Source organism: Lepus europaeus, chromosome 20 (assembly GCF_033115175.1).
Source record: "Lepus europaeus isolate LE1 chromosome 20, mLepTim1.pri, whole genome shotgun sequence".
Taxonomy (NCBI): domain Eukaryota; kingdom Metazoa; phylum Chordata; class Mammalia; order Lagomorpha; family Leporidae; genus Lepus; species Lepus europaeus.
Genome location: NC_084846.1, coordinates 19,275,472 through 19,300,154, shown reverse-complemented (window position 1 = coordinate 19,300,154; position 24,683 = coordinate 19,275,472). Strand labels below are relative to the sequence as shown.

The 24,683-nt window shown below is 41.0% G+C and overlaps 1 protein-coding gene across 1 annotated transcript in view; it reads left to right on the top strand.

The window, feature by feature from the left end:
• Nucleotides 1-2,482: 2,482 nt before the first annotated feature.
• Nucleotides 2,483-24,683, top strand: part of AGMO (alkylglycerol monooxygenase) — a 363,458-nt gene continuing 341,257 nt past the window's right edge. Inside the window, exons 1-3 of the mRNA XM_062178333.1 lie at nucleotides 2,483-2,855; nucleotides 4,353-4,483; nucleotides 13,705-13,856. Coding sequence (XP_062034317.1) covers nucleotides 2,730-2,855; nucleotides 4,353-4,483; nucleotides 13,705-13,856 — 409 coding nt within the window. The 5' untranslated portion in view covers nucleotides 2,483-2,729. The remainder of the gene's footprint in view (nucleotides 2,856-4,352; nucleotides 4,484-13,704; nucleotides 13,857-24,683) is intronic.

The window sequence follows — 24,683 nt, the reverse complement described above, 5'->3', positions numbered from 1 at the left end:
CTTTCTAGATCACAAATATCAGTATTTACCAGAGACTCCTAGTAAGATTCTTTAAACTGTCATTTCAATGCAGAAATCTGATGTCTTTTAGTACACACTTAATTGCAAATGTGAGCACTGGGGGTGAGCACTTCCCTCAGGTTCTGCATGCTACTGGGCTGTCCCAGCTCAGGCCCTCCCCACCTTGTACCCTGTAAGGTACATAGAAAACAAAACTCTATAGCAGGTTCCCATTGCTAGCAAGCTTTGGGCAAAGATCTGAGGGACACGTGGATAGAAAGACATCTGAAGGCATCTTAGAAACACACGAAGTGCATGCAAAAACACACACATTTTACATCTCCCAGCATTCTCATTTCAATTATGCATTAGGAGTGATTACATCACTGTATCTGTATATGAGTTCCTTACTACTTTCTGTCTAATTTTACATAACTCTCCTCCCACCACTCCACAATCACTCACAATCTGCAAATCTTCCAAATTCTTTCTACAAACACATTCCAGGCCTTTCTCAAGGTAAAATGCTGTACTTACTCCAGTATTAATGCATTTTTAAAGATTTATTTATTTATTTGAAAGTCAGAGTTACACACAGAGAGAAGGAGAGAGAGAGAGAGAGAGAGAGAGAGAGAGAGAGAGAGAGAGAGATCTTTCATCCACTGGTTCACTCCTCAACTGGCCACAACAGCCAGAGCTGGGCCAATCCAAAGCCAGGAGGCAAGAGCTTCTTCCAGGTCTCTCATGTGGGCACAGAGGCCCAAGGAATTGGGACATCTTCTACTGCTTTCCCAGGCCATAGCAGAGATCTGGATCAGAAGTTGAGTGCCAGGACTCAAACTGGTGCCCATGTGGGATGTTGGCACTGCAGGTGGTGGCTTAACCCGCTGTGCCACAGCACCAGCCCCTTAATGCATTTCCATGTGGAAGTATGTGGAAGTATGTGCCCATATTTATTTGGCTCTATCTCTGTTTTTCTTGTGAGCAATTATGAACTTTTTGGTTATTGTACCCTAATACCATTTTTTCCTAAGTCCTGGGGTTCCTACTGCACAGTTTTGCGAAGTCTGCTGGTTTTTAGGAACACATATGCCACATGAAGGCAGAACTGACTGCACTTACAATGTTAATAGCTTTTCTCACTAGTCATTTACTTGATGCCTAACTAGTCTCCATTTTTTCCCTAAAACAACCTTGTATTACTAATTTAAGTAAATTTGCGGCTGGCACTGTGGCATAGCAGAGAAAATTGCTGCCTGCAGTGCCAGCATCCCATGTGTCTGGCTGCTCCACTTCCCATCCAGCTCTCTGCTATGGTCTGGGAAAGCAGCAGAGGATGGCCTGAGTCCCTGGGCCCCTGCGCCCTACATGGGAGACTGGAAGAAGCTCCTGGCTTTAGATCAGCTCAGCTCTGGCTGTTGTGGCCATGTGGGGAGTGAACCGGCAGATGGAAGACCTCTCTCCCTCTTTCTTTCTGCCTCTGCCTCTCTGTAACTCTGCCTTTCAAATAAATAAATAAATCTTTAAAAAATTCAGTAAGTTCATGTAAACATGCTTAAAAGATGAGGTAGAAGCAGCATTAACACAATTATTCAGGGTCAAATCCAGGGCTATTCTTGACAGCTCTGTTCATTCACTGGCGAAACTCACTGGGTCCTGTGGTGCCTTATAGTTGACCTAAAAAGTGCAATCACTTAAGCTCTTTCTGGAAAACAAAGATAAGGTCTCACAGCAACAGTTCAGCAGCTTCTTCATTCTGGTGATAAGAATAGGGTGTCACTGGCCAGCCTTCCAGTAAACAAGGTAGATTAAGTCATCCACCAAATGCCTCTAAATCGGTCAACAGACACTCAGAAGATATGATTCAGAATCAGAAATACACAAGCAATAAATAACAAGTTCCATGCTCAGTGCTCACTGTCTTTCAAGCTAATACTCAGATGCAGGCACCTTGTCCCTATAGGAAATGCAATTCAATGAAAAGACTGTCAACTTAAACCCAGTGCACTTTGTTTTTCTTTTTTCTCACAGCCAACAAGTTATCTTCAATGTAATCAAAATTGCTTCCTGGAATCAAAACAAACAGAAATGTCGGTGCTGTCCTATCTTCAATGAAAAATCAGGCAAGCTCTGAGATGTTCTTCTCAAGCAATATTATATACGAGTATTATATACGAGTCATATATACATCTGCACCTGCAGGTTATATACTAATAAGTGTAGGCGCTTTGAATTCAACCTACACTGGGTTCACAGGTCTGTCGTTAATCAATCACTTTCGCTGCTTCCTAGTGCACTTCAATAATTTTCGTTGAGCAAATGAACTTTTCGAAGGGAGAAGGAACTCTTTCCTCCTGTGATTTGACTCCGGAATGTTGGCCCAGGGTTTCAGCGTGAACTTTGACCTGCGTTTTCAGCGTCTGGTTTCCTTTCGCTTTCCAAGGCACCGCAGCGGCTTTCCTGCTCTCTTCCTCTTCCTTAGTTGGTGGCGCAGCGCTGTGCACCTGCGACCTGGGTGTGAGCGAGGGCGCCCGCTGGACTCTGGACGGAACCGTGGTCCCTGTGTTTGCTGTCTCTGCTGTTGGCCGCCCTCTCTGTAAGCTTTGTTTCTGGCTGTCCGCAGACAAAGGGCTTGTTCTCTGCTGCACAAGTCGTCTTGGTTGTTCAGCCACGGGCTTCCACCACGGAATCTCAAATAGCCTCCAGCTGGGCGTCTCCCGAGGGCAGAGATGAGGAACCCAGGAGCTCCCCAGGCCGGCTCGGTTTCCCAGGGCTTCCGCGTGATGTTTTACATGGTACAGCCCAATGAGACAACATTTCAGACCCTAGAAGAGGTGCCGGATTACGTAAAACAGGTGAGCCCGTGGGGAGAGAGAGAGAAGCTATTCTGGCTCCTTTCTCTGTAAAAGCCAGGGCCACACAGTCTGCGGATTTGTTCACTCTCGTTCTTGAAACGATGGAATTCTAACGTTCAATTCGATGGGGCTGGATTTGCAAGCCATAGGCACAGCTGTCTTTATGTATAAACGCCCTCCTTTATGAATCACTCTAGGATATGACAAGCTTTTGAAAGTTTCCTGGGACACTGTGCCATTGAAAAGCGGGCTGGTGGGAGCTCAGTGAGGAACAGGCGGGAGAGGCCATCAGTAGACTTTGTGGCAGTGGCATTCTGGAGCGCTCAGCCTGTGCACTGTGTCCTTATTAACTTGGTGGCGCTGCTCTGCAGGATGTAAGACGCGCTGCCCGACAGAGTCCAGCTCTGCCTTCCCAAGGTTGAACTTGCACCAAGTTTTCTCTGAAACTCTCAAGTATGCAGGGGTATTTTTCACTGCTGCTTCCTGGCGGGGCTTGGAAGTGGAAATATCCAGAATTAGAACTTGAACACTGAAATTCTCCACTCTGTCAAAGTTGCTCCTACAACACTTGACTAGTGCAGGCCAGAAATAGAAAACAAAAATGACATCACGTAATCAGTTCTTGGGAGTTCTGTTCAGAAAACTCCAAAATGAGGAAAACCCACATACTTCTGAGTAGTTGATAATGCTGTTTCCAAGTCTTCAGTGAAAAAGTGTGGTGCTCATATCTTCATAAATCATTACGATTTATATTACAACACCAAACCCAATCCAAGTCTGAGACATCAGGCAGTAGTGGAGCCTGAAGAATACTTAATCAGAATTGAATGAATAAAACTTGAATGGTGTTTTAAATATGTAAAATGACCTTGTCATCAGAATTTCTCAGAAAAAATTGTCCCTACTCTTTGAACATCATCATTAGAAGTACTTCTGATAATTTTAGCATGAACATCTGGCATTTGGGAAGTGAACCGACAGATGAAAGATCTCTCTTTATCTCTCTCTGTCTCTCCTTCTCTCTATATATATAACTCTAACTCTTAAAATAGGTAAAAAGAAAGATAGTTAAAAAAAGGAAAGTAAATAAGCATATAATTAAAAGGCTGGATTTTTGTGTATTCCTAGAGAAAGCTTCATGAAGTGTAGATAAAAGATTTCTGAAGAATTGGCTTATTGTATATGTATTTTTTGGATCTCACTTCAAATATGTCTCTCCTAATCCATTTTCTTGGCATAACTTACCATGGTCACAACCATGGTTATATTTTATTTTCAAATTGGCAATAGAATTTGGGCACATTTGGTGTATGTCCAAAAGAGCTGGACTTTTTTAAAAGTCTGTTGGGTAGGGAATAAACTTGATGGATATGTGCACACACTCTCCTGCTGCACCTCTGACACTGTGCCTCCCGATTCAGGAAAGACTGCTCAGGGAATGTGGAATAACTTCATACTGATCATTGCAACATCTCTTCTCTTCCATTTCCTTCCCAGGCAACTCCGATTTTCATTTCCTTGATGCTGCTGGAACTGATTGTCAGCTGGATTCGCAAAGGGAAGCTACCAGGTGGTCTGGATGATGCTTTAACATCCATGTCAGCAGGTGTGCTGTCCCGGCTTCCAGGGTGAGTTTGATGGCTAGAAATGATGAGTGAATACCCTGCAACCTGCTGGATAGGGAATTACTTAATTTATACATGTTCTTTTCATTATTTAAATTGTATATTTGGTTTGTTGATATCTTGTATTCATTCACAAAAAAGCCACCCTATTATTTCACTTGCTCACTGAGTTTTTGGCACCCCCCTCAAACCTTGTGCCCAAGTAAGTACCTCACCTGCCCTACCACAGGCTTGTCCCAGAGTTGTGATCTAGTGGTCTACTGGAGACTGAATTTTGCATCAACCAAATTCACATGTAAAATCACTGTAGGGTGCAAACACTCCTGTTTCAGTCACACAAATCTCTGGATTACTGCAATGGTCTCCTAACTGGTGTCCTGTCTAGTACTGCTCCATCTGTCTGGAATATTAGTACTAAAATCATCCCTAGTATTATCTCATGTGTATCTCGGTTCTGCCATCTGTCTCTAATAATATCTCATCTGTCTTTAGTACTACCTCCTGTCTCTTGTACTGTCCCAAACACAGCCACACATTTGCATCACAGGAATCTGATAGAAACTCTTCAATGGGTCTATATTGCCCTAAGAATAAGGTACAAGTTCCTTTCCTGGACACGGAGGACTTTGTCTCTCTGTTCACACTTCTGGCCTCCCACCTGCTGTCCCTTTGTTCCATCAGGGGTTTCTACCCACCATTACCCACCTGCCACAGGTGCTGGAGACCTTTCCAAGTGGGCCACTCTGACCACTCACTAGATCTGAATAGACATCATATTATTTTTTTAAAATATTTATTTATTTATTTGAAAGTCAGAGTTACACAGAGAGAGAAGGAGAGGCAGAAAGAGAGAGAGAGAGAGAGGGAGAGGTTTTCCATCTGCTGGTTCACTCCCCAACTGGCCACAAAGGCCCGAGCTATGCCAATCTGAAGTCAGTAGCTAGGAGCTTCTTCCAGGTCTTCCATGTGGGTGCAGGGCCCAAGGACTTGGGCCATCTTCTACTGCTTTCCCAGGCCACAGCAGAGAGCTGGACTGGAAGTGGAGCAGCCAGGACTCGAACTGGTGCCCATGTGGGATGCCGGCATTGCAGGTGGCAGCTTTACCTGCTATGCCACAGCGGTGGCACTGACATCATATTCTTAATCGAGCCTCTCTGTTTTCCAATCCTATGTTAGACACCATGTCACCTAACACTCCCATGGGATCCCATGCTTGCCCCAGACAGGGAATCATCACGTGATGCTTTCCTGCCTCCCTCCTAGCCTTTCCTCCTAGACTGCCGACAACTTGAGAGCAAGGGGCGTGCTCTCCTGGTTTTAGCAGGAGCGAGGCCTGGTGCATGGGAAAATGTTCACAAAAATAATATGGTCTTTTACTGTCATGAAAGTGATGAAATTGCATGAAGATGCAGCCAAACAATTGTAATCAGCAAATGATCTGCTTTTTTTTTTTTTTTGAGCAAATAATAAACGCACAAAAAGGGAGACCAATGACTAGACGGAATCTTCAGTACATTAGGATTTACCACAGAGGCGGAGGGTGAAAGAAATTGCAGGAGAAGTCTACGCTTTGAGCTGAGGAATGTTCTCATTCCAGTTGCCCACCCATTGCGTCTTTTTCTGTTTTAAGAGCTTTACTTCTGACCAGTGCTCATTGCTTTGGAATGTCTGTATGAACCGCCCAGGCAGAAACCAAGGTAGATGAAAAAAATGCAATCAAAGCTTACAGATATCTGAGAAAAGGTGAAATAATTTCATACAATCACTTAACACGACGTAGATACAAAAAGAAAGTTTTTTCAATAGTGTTCCTAGGAGTCACGTAGGTTATTAGGTATATGATCGTGGTAGTGATAGCAATGCTAAGGACTCTTTATAAATGCTTGTAGGTTTACATATTACAGTCTCACTCTAAGGAGCGTAACGTCTCAAGCTACTTGCAACGAATTCCCAGATTGCCTTAAGTAAGAATTTAAAAGTATAGACGACTTCCTCTACTACGTGTCTCTCTGGAACGGAGATGATGAATATATTCAGCGTACTCGAGGGATAAAGGGACTTGGATGTAAAGTGGTTATTGAAAAATACTCAGTTGGTTGCCGGAGCTCATTTTGAAAATGTTAAGTGTATAGGATTATAGAAATCAGACAACCGATAAACTGTTAAAATCACTTGATGACTGAGAAGTGCCCAGTGGGTGCAATTGTGGGTGCATCACTGATTTTACTGAGTTGCAATGCATGTCACAGTCACGGAGACAGCACTTGGAGGGGATGATTCAGCTTTGTTTTCACGTTTTTCTTTCGCTATAAGTGAAATTCTCTTAACCAAACATGGTAAGTATCAGAAATATAAGATGCATTCTCAGTACAGTAGCAGGGTGACCTCAAAAAGGACACAGTTATCATAGGAAAATATGAATCAATTTTTTTTCTTTTTTTGCAAAAAGGTGCATCTCAAAAGCAGAGAGAGGGAGAAGGGAAGAGAGAGAGAGCGAGAGAGAGCATAACATATCACACTTTCAAAAATAGAACAGCCAGTTCTTTTCGTTCACCCACTACTCATAACACTGCTTAAACTAACATAATTGTTAACTTGGATGCCCCTTGAGAGAAAGGTAAAAGGTTATGAACTTGAATTTGGAGAATATGTTTCTGTAGTGGCATTCTGAATGAAGACAGCAAGTATTCTTTTTTTTTTTTTTTTCATGGAAAGTGTGGAGAAAAATTCTAAATTAAGAAGTATTGGTAATTTTTAAGAAGTTTTTACTAAGGATTTCACTCTGCGTAGCCTTTGAGCTAAAAGATACCAGGAAGACAAACTATCCAAAAATAAAATTTTAAAATATTTTATTTGTTACTATCAACAAGAAAAAAAAAAAAAAACCAAACCAAATGTATAAAGAAAACCGAAAAAACTTTCAGCAAAAGAACAAGAAGGGGAATTTGACATCAGTTCTTAAAAATAACATTTCAGTTAAAGCCACAGCATGAAGGGGGATCCCTGGTCAAATGATTAGCTGAGGGGTAGACTATCACAGCATTGGTCATATCCTCTCCCAGGGACTCATTCCATTTTCTCACTGGTAACAGGGCTTGCCACGTCCTTAAAATACGTGACTGCAAGAAAAATAGCGGTATACTGTTTGTTAATCCGGTTGCAGAGAATTATGATTTAGCTAATAATTCCAAATGGGCATATGGCCTCTGACAAAAGAAGGAGTGGAAAACAAAGAGAACATGTTTTTCCACTTTGCCATTCATGTCATGCAAATGCAGTAGCAGACTTTGAGGGAAAACAACGCTTATTTGAGGATCCCAATCTTACGATTGCGTAAAATTTGAAATATTTTAAAGATTAGTATGGTGATGACTGTATTGGTAGAAAAGAATGAGGCTGCAGCTTTCAAATCTTCATAGAAGGGAACATGTTAATCACAGATAAAATGATGTCTTGTTTACAAGTCTGTGGAACAGACCATAAGCTGTAATAAAAGTTCATCTGTCCTGAGAACCACGTTCTGGGCAGGCCTGCATCTATTTCGCTCTTCTGAAATCCAGTAGGCAGCCTGGTCACTCAGAAGCTAATCCTGTCATTATAAACAGATATTTCTCTGGCATATTGTTAGCCATAGTGCCTCACAGGCAAATAATCCAATTTTTTATCAGTTACTTGCCTATGTGACCATACAACTATAAATTTGATGTAACAACATATTTTCCAAATCTACTAAAAAAATGCACACTTAAAACTTGTGAAAAATTCAGCTACTGACTTACATGTTAATGAGTGAAAAAATAATCACATCTTTCATCCCCCCCCCCCCCCAGCTTATTTAAGCAGAACTCAGTTTCCAATCCTTCATTAGAATGCCGGGACTTCAATTTGTTACTTCCTCCCAGTGTCTCTGCGTCCATGAATTGCAGGCTCCCCAGAGAAGTTGCAGTCTCGAAATAAATATCTACAGTATGTTTGTTTTTAATGGGTTCATTTATTCTGTTGAAACAGCAGATGATAAATCAAATTGCAATAGGTTAGAGGGATAATTTAAGTAGTTGAATTTTCAAATAGGTTTGGGACACCACACTCTTAATACCTGTGCACCTCGGCCAGTTTTCAGTGTGTCGTTGGCTCTACTATGTTGAGCCATACATAGGGACGCTTTTACAGGCTGTGGCTGCCATGGAATTTTCCATTTCTGAACAAAAAAGTTTCAACTTACGAAATACAAAAAAAAATTAAAGGGGAGGAAATTGAGCTTTTCTGAAATGTTTTTGACTCCTTGGGGTGAGGCAGGAGAATAAAGAAAATCGTGTTGTGGGATTTTCATGGAGGCTATAGTCTCTGAGACAGAGCTGCCCTGGACGTGTCCACAAAAAAATGAGCACATGGCATTTTGGATGATGTCTTTAACAAGCAGTTATTCGTTATGCAAAATCAGAGATCAGCAAATTTAAATCGTCATCATAACACTTTATAATTTCTATATCATGTTTTATCAACTGAGAGAATAACTTTAAAAAAATTTTAAATGTTTAAATCCTATTGGCTTGTTAAATATATTGCTAAGGAGAATGCCTTCTTTCCTCTTAATTTTTACTTATGGTACCTTATAAATACTTTGTTATTAATTGCAAAACTTCAGAAAGTGTCCTTAGAATGATCTCAATTAATGAGTGCAAGTTTCATTGTTTGTTAGTCTGGATTTGTGTGCTTATGCAGCAGAGAATACTTTTCTTGTAAAGAGTAAAGGAAACACATTTCTTCCAAATCTATTATACACTATAAAATTTGCAGTTTTAAGTTCATTGTTAAAAGACATGAAGTTGCATGAATAGCTTATACATATCATGTCATAACTAAAAAGTACCAGAGCAAATGCCACTTGCTTACAGAAGGTAAAGACTGTGTCATCTCTTGTGTGATTAGTAGCAAAAGTCAGTATTCCACTAGATGGAGCAAAAGGGGCAGAAGCATTACACAGAGCAGTGCAAGTTCCTGAGTCAGGTCGACGGGATTCTGAAATAAATAAATGACAAAACTTTTCAGGGAAATTACATATACACACATATTTATTTCTTTTCATAGATTTCCAATGTATTTACAACTTTCTGGAATTTTAAGGATGTTTATGTTTATTTCATTTAAATACTGATACATTTCTTGTATTATTGAGGTAAACAATCTTCCACTTTGCACAATCTGACCAAATCTGCAAGCACACACGGCTAAAGCTTTAAGGCTGTTCACTAACTTTCATTACTTTGAAAGTTGCTTTGAAATCGTAACCATTTGCAGCAATGTCATCCATGCTAGCAATGCCTGGAACTTGTATTTGAAAGACAATTCACTTGAGCGTCCATTTTTCCTAGTCCTCTCATATCTTAAATTCAATTTCTAAAGTGAGATCCTGAAAGACTGACACATCCAGTGTCACGTTTCTACTTTAATTGATGGGTAAATTCAGGCTGAGATGACTTTGAAAACTAAATACCTGTGATCCTCAATCTCCAAATAAACATTTTGTTGATTGCTTTTTAATGTCATCATTACTATAGAACTGTCTTTAAAAATATTCAAGGTCAGCCTTGAAGAGCAGTTTAATATCTTATCAAATTTTGAAACAACTGCGTATTTATAAATTACTTTCTAATGAGAGAGAGAAACCGTCACAGGCAACACATAACGCATTGTGTTACTAGTTAGAAAAATAAGCTGCTTTTCCTTTGCAAAAGATATCCTTCAGGCCCAAGACAGAATCACTCTTTGGGGGATTTGTGAAGCAAACAGGCCAGTGGAAGGAAAGTGTGCAAGCCCACAAGCTGCTGATGAGAGGATTCTAGTGTCCTTTTATATTTAGGCTGTTTGCTTAGTTTATGCACACTTAATTAGTGAAGAGGATCTAGCATGAGAGAACTTCAAAAAGTTCAGAAGAAAATGGGATGAGAAAGGAAAAGTACTTGGGTACAAAAATATTTGAAATCGACACATAATTTTTGTGCAATATGCACTTTTGGTGAACTTTGTGCAAGCCCTTGATATTTGTTAATCTGTGATAAAGCTCGCTGGCTGAGTGTGCATATACACAGGGGATAAGTCTCCTCCCAGTGGGGTTTTGGAAAGTTGAGGTTTGAATTGTTGGGTGCAAAGTCACCTGCTCCGAGGAGGAGTTCTGGTTTATGACTCCATGTCTGGTGGGAGCATTTTGGAAAAAGTAGGTGCGCTTTCCTGCCTTCGAGGGCTTTGCAGAGCCTGATAAAGATTTCCCTGCTGGATCCCACTGGTGAGCTGTGTCTCATTGTGGAAAATTTAACTTCATGCCAAAGTGTGAAACACACACACACACACATCCCCTGACTGCAGTATGTCAGGCATATTTCAGCTCGATTTGTGTCCACCCTAATAAGTCAGTTGACAGAGTCATAAATTGGATGTCTGCTCCAGACCTGGCACCTGTACAGGAAATAAAAACGGATTTCCATTGCAGGCAGGTTCTCTGTGTTTTACGAATGGGAGCTTTTCAGGACCCTGCTTTATTTTATTGGGGTCTTCGCATCTTCATGCCTGTTTCGATTGTTACTGAAACTGACAAGGAAGATAGCAAATTGACTACCCGTTGATGGGGGTGGAGGGGGAAATGGAACGTTTGCCAGCATGGTGATTTCCCACTGCTCTGTCCAGCAACGTGTCCTTGGTGTCTTTCACTGACCCTGGAGCTCCACACGGAATGATTGAATGAATCCATGGATGTCTCTACTTGGACATCCCATAATAAAGCCTGTAAGCTTTCAAGGATGGCAGCATGTTGTTATATTTTATAAGTTTTACATTTTTAAAAACAGATTTGTTATTTTTAGGCAGTTGTCAGGTAGGGACAGTTTTGCTAGGGACATTTTGGTTGCCATAGCTTGTGTGAGAATGAAGTGCTATTGAATCCAGAGCATAAGGATGCTGCTGTATAGTCTGTGATTCACAGGACAGGAAATCAGGGCAGAGAATCACCTGGCCTCAAATGGCAACAGTGTCAAGGCTAAGACATCCTGTTTCAGATGAGATCGACCCATCTGGTGTTGATTTCCTTCCTTTTGTTTCTTTACCCAACACTTGAGTTTTATGTAGGCAATAGAGGATGACTTGAAGATTTCACAGTCTGAGGAAATGTCTGCACAGGACAACCCCCACAATGAAGATTCATCCAACTGTCAGTGTTGGCAGGTTGAGAAACATACAAAAGTCACCAACCAAGCTAAGACACTTTCAAATGAACTTTGTTCTACCTCCCCACCTGGATAGCAACTTGGAAGGCAGGTTTTAAATATCCAATTATTCCTTAGAGTTCCAAACTACTGAGGGAGCCCCCGGCCCATGGCCTGTCCTGCCGCATGAGGGGCAGGTGTGTGGACATTCACTAGGTCTTATTCCAGCTCTGTCCATGCTTTGTCCGGTGTAGGAGGCCACACCCTGCAGAGTCTGCCCTTGGGACTGGACTAGGAACTGGTCCCTGCACAAGCCCTGCAAGCAGGTGCAGGGCAGCGTTGGCAGAAGATGCTGGAGTGTGTGCAGCAGGGTTCAGGCCAGGACTGTGGGAGGGATCCAGCCTGGGCTGCTCCTTTAGATCAACCATTTGCTAATTGCAGGCAACCAAGTTTAAAGTGGAAAGCAAATCTTAAATAATGTGCTGTTTAGTCCTGCTCAGAACTACAAGCATTAGACAGTTCTGGGCATCATGTATTTTAGTACAGTTGTGAAACAGCCTACTATTTATTTTATACATTAAATAATAACTTAAAGCACTCAAAATATCAGAGCTTATTTTAAAGTTACCTGGTCAGAAGTATAGTCATGTAAGAATTAAATTCAGGAATAAAGTTAAAGACAAGATTCTCTAAAATATCTAGAAACATCTATTTCACAGAAACTGACCATAAAATGCTACATTTAGTATTAAAACAAATTTTATTAATATAACAATCTGAGCTGCTTCTTCAAATTGCATCTGGAATTTGAATATTTAAGAATTTTCTCAGAACTTTGATTCCCAAGCTTGTTGAAGGATTATCAATCAAGCATTATTGGGCAAAATGACCAATTCATTTTACATTTTAATAATAAATATGGAAGGAAAATTCAATTCATTCTTTTATCAAAGTGTTAAGATAAATAATTATCCTTAATTTGATCTTAAATGTGACCATAGAAATGTTAAAAGAAAAAAAACTACAGTTTTTATAAAGTTGTAGTATAGTATCTTGATTTTGAAAGTAATTGAAATAAGAATTTGCAGAAGCTTGATAGAATTCTAGTATCTAGGTTTCAAAAATAATTGGTTACTAAAACTAGGATTGTATAGCATGTGTCTAGAGAAATTTTCTCCCCTAACATTTCTCCCCTAACATCTGGGATGTTCTAGCTTTTATTGCTTACCAGAAATATTGAAATTCTATGAGATTCCAACATGTTTTCTAAAGTTCTCTATCCACCAAACATTGAATGGGTGTGTGTGTGTATATAAGAGAGAGAGGAAGAAGGAGAAAAAGAAGGAAGAGGAGGAGGAGGGGGTCATATTATGTTAACTTCTGTTGTATGGGTTCCATGCAGAGTGTTTTTTAAAATATTTATTTATTTGAAAGGCGAAGTGATACAGACAGAAGGAGAGAGAGAGAGAGAGAGAGAGAGAGAGAGAGAGAGAGAGAGAGAGAGAAGGCGCTTCCATCCTCTGTTTCACTCCACAAATGGTCCCAATGACTGGGGTGTGGCCAGGCTGAAGCTACCCAGGTATCCCACCTGAGGGGCCCAGGTACTTGGGGCCATCATCCTCTGCTTTCCCATGTTCATCAGTAGGGAGCTGGGTTAGAAGCTTAGAAACCAGGACTCTCCCCTGGGAGGCTGGATTGCATGCAGGCAGTGGTTTAACCTGTTGCACCACAGTGCTGGTGCAGAGTATTCCATGAGGAGTATTTCAAGAGACATGGAAAAAGAGCCTCCTGAATTCCTCAGAGTTGAGTGGGCACACAGCTAGTATTGGTGCTGCCTGTGAACAGAAGGAAACACCCTGTCAATCAGGGAAGCAGGTCTCTAAAATGTGATGCGGCAGAAAGTGGAAGGAGGAAAGGTTTCACGTCCCTGGGTGAGTGTGTTAGTATTTAGGTGCTGTCTACAACGCCGTAGCACAATCTTATGTATAAAATGTGGTGTAATCCTTGCTTCTGAATTTTCTTTTCCAGACTGTTTTTCAGGAGCATCGAAGTGACCAGTTACATTTATGTCTGGGAGAACTACAGGCTCTGCAATTTGCCTTGGGATTCCCCATGGACTTGGTACTTGACCTTCTTAGGAGTTGACTTTGGCTACTACTGGTTCCATCGCATGGCTCATGGTAAGAAAACCTTTTTGGTCATTTATACTGAATGGCGTTTGGTGCACAGTAGACATCCAGTAAATATTTATTGACTGAACAGGTAAGTGAACCAAGTAGTCCAGTTCAGAACACATAGAGACTGATTATATACGTTGACTTTGAAATTTAAGAGTAATCGGAAGACATTTTTCAAAAAAGTGTGGAATCATTGAAATTATATTCTCCTCACCTCTTGCTTCTAGTTTTAAAAAATGCACAGCTATAGCACTGGCCTTCTAACGTACCACCTTACCTAGTTCTTATATGAACCTGCTTGGTAGAGGCTGCACACACTTACATGCCGCATCAAACTTCATATCCCGATTGTCAAGGGTCATTCAGCAAAGCTGTGAAAGGTGTGGGATTCTGGGTAATGTGGGCTGCCACAGTCAGCTGGATTCCATGTCTTGGCTGTACTTCTGCATTACAAATGAGTATGCAGTCAGCTAGGTATTGGCCATATGCACTTAAAAGCTACTGCAGTTTTGCAAAAATTTGTTATTGTGGACAAAGACTTCTTAGGGCACAGCTCACTGAATTTGATTTTGGGGATTCTTGACTGCAGTTTCCACAAAAAAAGAAAAGTTTCCTTGTTGGAAGGGTCTGAACCTCTGCAGGGGAAAGCAGGGGTTGAGAGTGATTGCAGAGCCAAGTGGCATCAGTGGTCTCTGGAGGAATCAGGCTGGCCAAAGTATCTCTGAAGGGAAGCACTCATTTCGAAAAAGTATTGAACAGCAGAACTTAGGATTGCAGTGGGCGGTTGGATGAGTGGGTGGGGAGGAAGGAAGGAAAAGGAAGAAAGCTGGAATAATAATAAAAAATAGATGAGAGATGGAAAGGAGAGACCTGAGATCAGGGTGACTTGCCAAGCTGTGTGTGTAGGAGTGTGCGTGACCGCATATCCTTCCCCAGCAAGGATGAAGGAAAACAGGAGTTGCATGGACTAGTGTCACGAGCTTTTTATATAGCAATATTAGAGAGCACTTTAAACATATGCCTCTTCTGAGACTAGAGGGAGTGCTAATTTATTAAAACGACTTGTAGTAAATAGAGAAGCCAAAATAAGTTATTGATTTTCTGTGTCACAGTGTTGTCTTTTAAAATAAGATGCCAGCTATTGACCTCAGTTCCTTGTGTAAAGATGCAAGAGGAGACTCCCAAGTCAAGCAGGATTAAGGATAAAATATAGCCTTTCTAGCAAACTTTTTGTATTTTATTGCAAAGTCATAGCTTTCTCTTTAAAATAACCCCATTGACAATATCCCTCATTTTTAAGCAATAAGGGGCACTGCTGAAAATGTTGCCATTGTATCACAAGTTTGGGAAATCTGCAAATTTGCTTAATCTATGAGTGTCCATTATAACAAGAAACAACCAACTTAGTATCATAAATACAAATCTTCAAAAGTATGTCAGTTTCAAGTGCTCTTAGCAAGAGAAGAGCAATAAAATAAAACAACAATAGAAATGTGGAATCAAGGCCATTTAAAGTATGCTTCCCATTAGAAAATTTTGAACAGATTCCAGTGAAGGAGGCAGCATTAAAAAAAAAAGTGAAAAGCTTCTGGAAAAACACTCAGGACCTTCAGGCTGTGGAGCCTAATCAGAAGTTCAAAGACTTGTGACTTGTAATGGAAAGCTGGTAGGAAAGAAGTAAATTATGCAGTTAACTGTGTCATCCTTCGATATCATAGTGTATTTTAAAATTCTACATGCAAATAATGGTGTAAAATACAAACATAAAGGTTTGTGATATATACAAATGCACAAGGAAAAGAAAGAATTCTAGTACCAAATTTCTTGAGGCTTTTAGATTACTGAGTCTAAAATAGATTAATTGGGCTGATTTATTAAACTGAAAGTTTTCAACAGTTCCGAAATACAAATGTCATCTCAAAATACTGCAAAATAATCCTCTGGCTCCTTCTACTTAGGGTGTCACTTTCTTTCCACTACTTTCAATAAAATTATATAATAAAAATATATACATTTTTATATGTTAACTATATGAGTGTTGAAGACACACTGTAGGAATGTTGCATACTTGAAATTTTGTTTATACATGCATTTAAAATCACTGCTAGGTTCTTCCCTGTTGTTTCTGTTGTTTGGTTTGCAGATATAAATCATTATTTTTTTTATTTAGAGGACAGACACATATTAGTTTAAAAGAGTTTATTCTTAAAATTTTTAATTCCATATTCATCTCTACATTTAAAAACAGGAATATTTGAAGTTGCATGTGTTCTTTATATTTTATTCTCTTCCTCTGGAATGAGAAAGTAATTGGTCATCATTGTCAACACACCCAAGCAAAGGTAGCACAACACTGTCTGCAGAGCCTTTTGATGCTTTTAAAAGCAAACAGGAAATAAAATTGAATCTTAAAAGTATCTTGTTGGGGGCATGTGTTGCATTACAAAAGGGTGCACTAGTTTCCTTCCTACTTGTAAGCTGTGCAAAACATAAAAAAAAAAAAACAAGCAGGGATTTTGAAGGGAACATTTAACCCAGGAAGAATTAATTGAGAGACACAAACATGAAGCTCCCAGTGTGTGGGTAACAGACTGTATCTACTCTTGCATGGTGATTCCATAAGTGTATGTAGTTGCATAGAGTTAGCTATGTAATTGAAATTTTTAGAAACTTATTGATTTATTGAAAGGCAGAGAGAGAGAGAGAGAGAGAGAGAGAGAGAGAAGGAGAGATAGATAGATAGAGAGAGAGAGAGAGAATGAGAATGCAGGGAAAGAGAGAGAGAGCTCTTCCATCTACTAGTGCACTTCCCAGATGGCTACAACAGCGAGAACTGGTCAAGGACTGGGACTTATTGCTTCTGCCTGTTAATTCCTACTAGAAAACATGGGCACCATTTCCCTCTGAGATATTTCCACGATAGGCCCATCTCCTGCCTCTGAAATGTGGAGGCAGGGAAGGAGCTTGGTGATTCCGCTCCAAAACCCCAGTGTGAAGGGGATGCCCGCCCAGATGGAGCTTATTCTTAACCATTGGCAGGTTCAGTCTTAAAGTCAGAGCCTCGGCTGCCTTTGCTGTCCTTAGATTCTGTACACAGAAAAGGTACAAAAAGCACATTTCAGGAACCGGTGCCGTGGTGCAGACACCCCCTGGGACACATGCATCCTATATGGGAGTGCCTGGATTCTAGTCCTGGTTCTGCTTAGAATCCACCTTCCTGCCAGTGCCACCCTGGGAGGGAGCAGATGATTCTGAGCCCCAGGCTTCAGCCAGGCCCAGGGTCCCAGCTCTTACAAGCATGTCAGGAGTTGATCAGCAGGTGGAAGCGATTTCTGTCTCCTCCTCTCCCTCTCCCTCTCTCTCTTTCCTTTCTGTGTCTCTGCTTCCCAAATAAATCAGAATAAATAAATCAATTTTTAAAGGTACTTTTGAAGCAAAAACGATGACTGTGATCAAAGGATTGGCACTGAGTTATTAAACAGGGAAATCATAGACTTGCTAATAAACAATAGTTCAATAGTTTTGTGCATAAATTAAATGAAAAATTATTTGAAAGTGGTGGAATTAAGGAGATATGTTTTAACGGAGGAACACACCAACTCAAAGAAAGCTAGACAGAAGCTGATGTGGAGGCTTGCCATATTTCAAATGAGTACAAGAAGAAAAAGCTTATGTGTAGGGTGGCCTTTAGAACTCTATGGGAACAATATTCAAGAAATATGAACTAGGTAGGCAAGGTTTTGTTCCAAGTAATTTGTTCAAAAGGGGGATTTTAGATATTTCCTACTAGATGTATATGGAACAGTAGCACACAACATATTTGAGCATGGAAATTTTAGACCACAGAAAGCCAGACTGAGTGGTATTCCATCCTCTTTTATTTTCTCAATAAGTATGCTTGTGATTTAATTTAGCATACTAATCCTAAAGGAATCATCAACTAAACTCAGATCATTCTAAAGTCACAAACTTCATTTCTTCAATAATTTTTTCCACTCATATTTAAGACCAGCTATCTTACGCTAATACCATACTAAATGGCAGAACACCTTTCTTACAAGCAGGTATGATCACGACTATTTACTTTTTTTTTTTGACAGGCAGAGTGGACAGTGAGAGAGAGAGACAGAGAGAAAGGTCTTCCTTTGCCGTTGGTTCACCCTCCAATGGCCGCCATGGCCGGCGGGCTGCGGCCGGCGCACTGCGCTGATCCGAAGGCAGGAGCCAGGTGCTTCTCCTGATCTCCCATGGGGTGCAGGACCCAATCACTTGGGCCATCCTCCACTGCACTCCTGGGCCATAGCAGAGAGCTGGCCTGGAAGAGGGGCAACTGGGACAGAATCCGGCGCCCTGACCGGGACTAGAACCCGGTGTGCCAGCGCTGCAAGGCGGAGGATTAGCCTGTTGAGCCACAGCGCCGGCCATGACTATTTACTTTTTCATCATCATAGAATCAGTACATCATCACATTAGTGATGTGCTAAGTGCAAAGATGATTATGAAGTGAATTCCAAAATTGACGCTTGTCATTGCCATTGCATTTTAATTTCCCAGTTTCTGAGCAAGCTGAAGCAGTATGGGTGAAAACCAAATGGGCTTTGTTTAAAATTCATAATCAAGAAATGGTGATACTGAAGTGAGTGGTACCGGTGACTCAACAACTCCAAGTCAGCTGCCGTTGATAGCCATTGGAAAAACAATAGGCAGAGTGTTAAGGAGCAAGGATAGCAAAGATTCTAGAACCAGATTGCCTGAGTTCTACTCCTAAAACTGCCACTCATTAACTGAGACCTGGTCTGATCCTCTATCACTAGCTTTCTCATCTATGAAATAATAATAATAATAATAATAATAACATGCACCTCATAGGATTTTTGATAAAGCTTAAGTGACTAAAACTTAGGGAAGTGATTGGTATATAGGTAAGCATTCTTGCTATTATTGAATTAATATTTTTTTTGACAGGCAGAGTTAGACAGTGAGAGAGAGAGACAGAGACAGAGAGAAAGGTCTTCCTTTCCGTTGGTTCACCCCACAAATGGCCGCTACGGCCGGCACACTGCGCTGATCCGAAGCCAGGAGCCAAATGCTTCCTCCTGGTCTCCCATGCAGGTGCAAGGCCCAAGCACTTGGGCCATCCTCCACTGCACTCTCGGGCCACAGCAGAGAGCTGGACTGGAAGAGGTGCAACCAGGACAGAATCCAGTGCCCCAACTGGGACTACAACCTGGGGTGCCCGCGCCGCAGGCGGAGGATTAGCCAAGTGAGCCGCGGCGCCGGCTATTATTGAATAAATATTTATTATATTGCTAGGTAGTGGGCCTGGTACTTTATATTAATAACACAATGTTGTATCACTTAATACCCAGAACAATCCTACAAAGTCGCAGGCAGTCATTGAATACACAGGAAGTAAGTACCTCCCCCACACCAGTCTTCCAGTTGCTAAACAGTGGCAACGCATCATAGTCATTTCCTTTATGGAGGGGATATCCTAGTGGGGATGGAGCTCCAGGTGTAAAAGCAGAATAGGGCCAAATCCTTGAAACCCTGCTGCCTCCATGGGAGACCCAGATGAAGCTCCTGGCCCTTGACTTTGGCCTGGTCCAGCCCCGGTTGTTGTGGCCATTTGGGAAGTGAACCAGTGAATGGAAGACCTCTCTGCACACACCCCACCCCAACGCTGTCTTACAAATAAATGAAGTAAATCCTTTAAAAAAATAAATACACGTGTTAATCTTTACAGAAGTCTTCTCAAACCAATCATTAGTTATGTCCCTTTGCTTCGTGCATTGGAAGCTTTCATATCCCAGGTTACACCTTTCTTTTGTAAAGTGTAAGAATATTATATATTTATAGGAGTTCACCATCTAGAAATGTATTCCTTGAAAGCTATCACTGTGTTGAATAACTTCTAGGATTTTTTATTTGCGAGAAAGAGAGAGAGAGAGAGAGAGAGAGAGACAGAGAGAGAGAGAGAGACCACCAACTAATTTACTTCCCAAACGCCTACAATGCCTAGGAGCACGTGGGCCAGGCCAAAGCCAGGAGCCACTATTTAGATCTGGGTCTCTGACATAGGGGCAGGGGGAACCCAGCTCCTTGAACCATCACCTGCTGCCTTCCCTGGTTCTGATTAGCAGAAAGCTCATAGTGAGAGTGGAGCCAGGACTGAAACCCAGGTACTCCAATGTGGAACATAAGTAGCTTCACTGGCATCTAACCACCGTGCCACACACCTACCCTGCATTTGGGGTTCTTAATGGTGCCTATTCCAATATGAAGGGCTCTGGACTAGATCATTATTGTCAAAACTGAAGTAGTAGGAACAGGTCAGATTCTGGATATATTTTGAATCTAATGCCCAGAAGGGCTTGTGGACATTTGAGATGTGGATTGTACAAGAGGAAATTCACAAAGTCTCCAAAAAATGTGGGCTCAGCAAATTCCTGAGTCATGTCATCTACTCAGAAGGAAGACACAGGATCTGGTGCTGTGGTGCAGCAGGTTAAAGCCCCAGCCTGCATCCCATATGGGCGCTGGTTTGAGCTGGTTCCAATCCAGCGCCCTGCTGATGCACCTCCCTGGGAAAGTAGTGGAAGAGGGCCCAAGTCCTTGGGTCCCTGCACTCACAAAGGAGACCTGGAAGAAGCTCCTGGCTCCTGGTTTCAGATCAGCTCAGCTCTGACCATTGGGGCCATTTGGGAAGTGAATAAGCGGATGGAAGACCTCTCTCTCTCTCTGTCTCTACCGCACTCTCTCTCTGTAACTTTGTCTTTCAAATAAATAAAATAAATCTTAAAAAAAAAAAAGAAGACACAGATTACTGAGTATGCTGAGGGATAAGGAGGGATGCTGACTCTCCTGTTTAATCCTTTTACTTTGAAATTGATATTTTATTTCAGAATAGTTTTACATTTACAAAACAAAATTGCAAGGTAGTACAGTTCTCCCACACACCAAACCCAGCTTCCCGTATTATTAACATCTTCTATTAGTATATTTATTATCATTAGTGAACCACACTCAGCTTCCCCTCTTGTTTTTCTTATTTGTTTATTTATTTGACAGGTAAAGTTATAGACAGTGAGAGAGAGAGAGAGAGAAAGGTCTTTCTTCCATTGGTTCACTCCCCAAATGGCCACTACGGCTTGCGCTGCGCTGATCCAAAGCCAGGAGCCAGGTGCTTCTTCCTGGTCTCCCATACAGGTGCAGGTGCCCAAGCAGTTGGGCCGTCCTCCACTGCCCTCCTGGGCCACAGCAGAGTACTGGACTGGAAGAGGAGCAACTGGGACTAGAACCCGGCACCTATATGGGATGCTGGCACCGCAGGCAGAAGATTAACCAAGTGAGCCATGGTGCCGGCCCCCGCTCTTGTTTTTCTTAATCAGAGCTCCCTGTATCTTTCCCACTGCCACCAGCCTTAAGTAATCAGCATTCTGTGTGCAGATTGAGTGTTTTTTTCTTTTCTTTTCTTTCTTTCTTTCTTTTTTTTTTTTTTGAGCTCCACATATAAGGGAATACATGTGGTTATTATCCTGTTACAGAGAAGAAGTGGGCTCAAATAATCAACAGGTCACAAAGCTAATACATTTCAGTGCTTGTTTACTTTAAGATTGATTTATTTGTTCAAAAGGTAGAGTGATGGGAAGAGTGGTGGGGAGAGAGATCTCCCATCTGATGGTCATTCTTGATGTATCTGCCACAGCCAGGACTGGCCCAGGCCTAAGCCAGGAGCCAGGAATTCCATCCATGTCTCCCACGAGGGTGGCAGAGGCCCAAACACGTGGGCCTTATCTGCTCCCTCCCAGGACGCACTGACAGGAAGCTGGATTGGAAGTGGAGTAGCTGGCACTGCTAGTGGAACTCTGCTATGGGGTGTAGTCACCCCACGTAGTGAATTCACTGCTACACCACCATGCTTGTCTCACGTGTATGTTTTCAATCCAGGTTTAGTGTGACTGAAAGATGCAGACTGTGAAAGAAAGGGCAGGCTCTGTTTCCCGTGATGCTGTGGTGCTGAGTATACCAGAGGGCCAGGCAGAGGACCAGATGGACCACAGTGGAGACTCACAACCGGCCTCAGGAAGCTGGCATCCTCAACAGTCAGGCCTCCTTGCTTTGTTCCAATTTTAAAACATGAGAGTTATCTCTCTTCACTATTAGAACATTTGGACTGAGATTGGTTATCGTGGTTCTATAATTTGGGGAAACGTTCTACTTCAAGGGGTAAGAAAACAACAAACAACAGGTATTCATTTCTGTAAAATTATAGGAGCTTGAACTCCAAGATCAAAATGCCTGCAGGATTGATGTCTTCCAAGGCCTCACTCGTTGTCAGAGTGGTGTGCTCAATGTGTTTTCCCCCTGTGTGTGTCTGCGTCCTGATCTTGTAGTTGGACAAAGGATACTAGCAGTGAGTGCTGTGCTCAGCAGGTTACACCACCTTTTTGAAGCCTGCATACCAGGAATGCTGGCTGGAGTGCTAGCTACTCTGCTTCTGATCCAGCTCCCTGCTAATGCCCCTGGGAAAGCAGCAGGGGTTGGCACAGGTGCTTGGGCCCCTGCTTATCCATGTGGGAGACCTGGATGAAGCTCCTGGCTTCTGACTTCTGCCTGGCCCAACCCTGGCCATTGCAACCATCTGGGGAGTAAACCAAACTTTCTCTCTCTGTGTGTGTCTTCCCATACATACATACATACATAAACAAACATATATATGTATTTTTAAGTATAGGACTCCAGACATATTGGATTAGGGCCCAACATAATGGCCTTCTTCTAATGTACATACCTCTTTAGAGACTCTGTGCCCATATACCATCACACAGGCCAGTCTGGGGTTAGGGATTCCATTCACCTCACAGCAGTAGTCTAGCTGACTGAGAAAATAGTGTTGTTCTCTCTCCATGCACCCTCACAGAGTCTTTGACAAGTTAATGGAATATGCATATGATGAATAAAAAAAATCTATGCATGGATTTCAAAATTTTCTCTCACCAAAATAATCTTGTCTTTAAATTCCGTTTGGCCACAGTTTTTTGAAGCCTTTGTATTTAGAGCTGTTTCCCTGGCTTCAGGACACATTCTATATAAATGATATTTGGTCTCCAACCCATTGACTCTTTCTGAAGCTCAGTTTTCTCATCTGTGGAATGGGATAACAATCCTCTTACTTTGAAATGATTATTAAGGTGCTATATATTTTCCAGCTGTTTTTGTTTCTAAACTTCCTGTAAATGTTATGGAATATATTTCCATCTTTTTCCAAAATATCAGTAAGGAATTCCAAGTAATTAACTTGAAATGTTTATTTTTTAAAGTTGGATTAATTTCCTAAGTTATTTTTCTGCCATTTATTCAAAAACAGATAAGTCTTTCATATCAACTTTATTTTGTAATGTATTTCTTTGATGCTGATTATTTTATTCTGAAGATACAAAGACAGTGTGGTAACAATCAGTTCAACAAAATTTATATAAGAACAGGAATAACTCATTTTTCTTATTCCAAAGCATTCACAGAGAAATAATTTCAAAAAAAAAAAAAGACAAGTGAACAAACAGTAGGAAATGAAATTCCAAATTCATCCCCCTTCTCCTCCACCCCTCCTGTCCCCAGAGTCACCCACGGTAAGAACAGGGTAGGAACACACTCTCTGGAGCATTCTTATCTAGCCCTTCCATCTTTAAGTGGATGGCATTAGAGCCTCTCCTGTGTGTGCTTCCTTGTCAGATGAAACAGTAGTCGTGTAGAATCCTTAGGGTCACTTGCAAGGTCAAATGAGGGAAAATGCAGGAATATGCTTCCAAGTACAGTCTGACAAAGCAAGTGACAGTGACTACTTTTTAATATGCTGTCTGGCCTCTCATTTATATAATGTGTGATACATAATGAAGTGTAATAATAATAATAATAATAATAATAATATAAAACAATCATGGTTTCTTTCAATGATAGCATATACCCAAGTAGTTAAAAGAATTGCCAAAGTTTGTGGCTAAGTTTGCTGACCCTCATAAAAAAAAAAAAAAAAAAAAACTGAGTTTTTTCATTGTTAGTTGGCAGTAATAATAACACTCCATAAGGTAAAGGATCTTGTCAGGGTGCACTATGTATTTGCATAAATAAGTACATGTTTTCATGATTGTACAATGCAAATTAAAGCTAGGGTGCTCTGATTATATGAAGCCTGCCATATGGATTTCTAGTTGTCAAATTTAATGAAGTCATCTTTGTCTTTGATAAGATGCACAATAGGAAAACAAACATTTCAGGTCTCACCATAGACTTAGGGTCAACAGAGACCACCAAGTCAGCTTTTCCTGAACGATGTTGTCTATGATAAATACTATTAAAATGTGCATTTTTTTCCTCAGGTGAATATCAAATAATTTGAGTTTCTCTTGGGGTTGATCAAACTTATTCATGCGCCTTCTCTTTTAGTATGTCAATGTTTCTAGCTGGCTCTTCAAAAAATATGGGGAGATTTTGGAAGAAACACTATTAGAATTTATACATTTTATCCACATTTTTAAAAGATTCTTTTTTTGTCTTTCACCTTAATTAAATATTAATCTATTTAAAAAAAGCTTCTGCAGCTTAGAGATTTAAATTTATTTTACAGAACCTAGCAAATGACTTTGAAACAATTACTAAAACAGATTTGTTCTTCCTTCTCTTAATGTTAGTAGGTAACTTGATTTTGTTTTTTTTCTTGAAGCCTCAAACTTCTTGGAATACTTTGCAAAATGTGATTTTGTGTCACAGGCATTCCTAAAACATGTATGTAATTTTTTCTCTTCAAATCCATAAATCTCGATATTACAA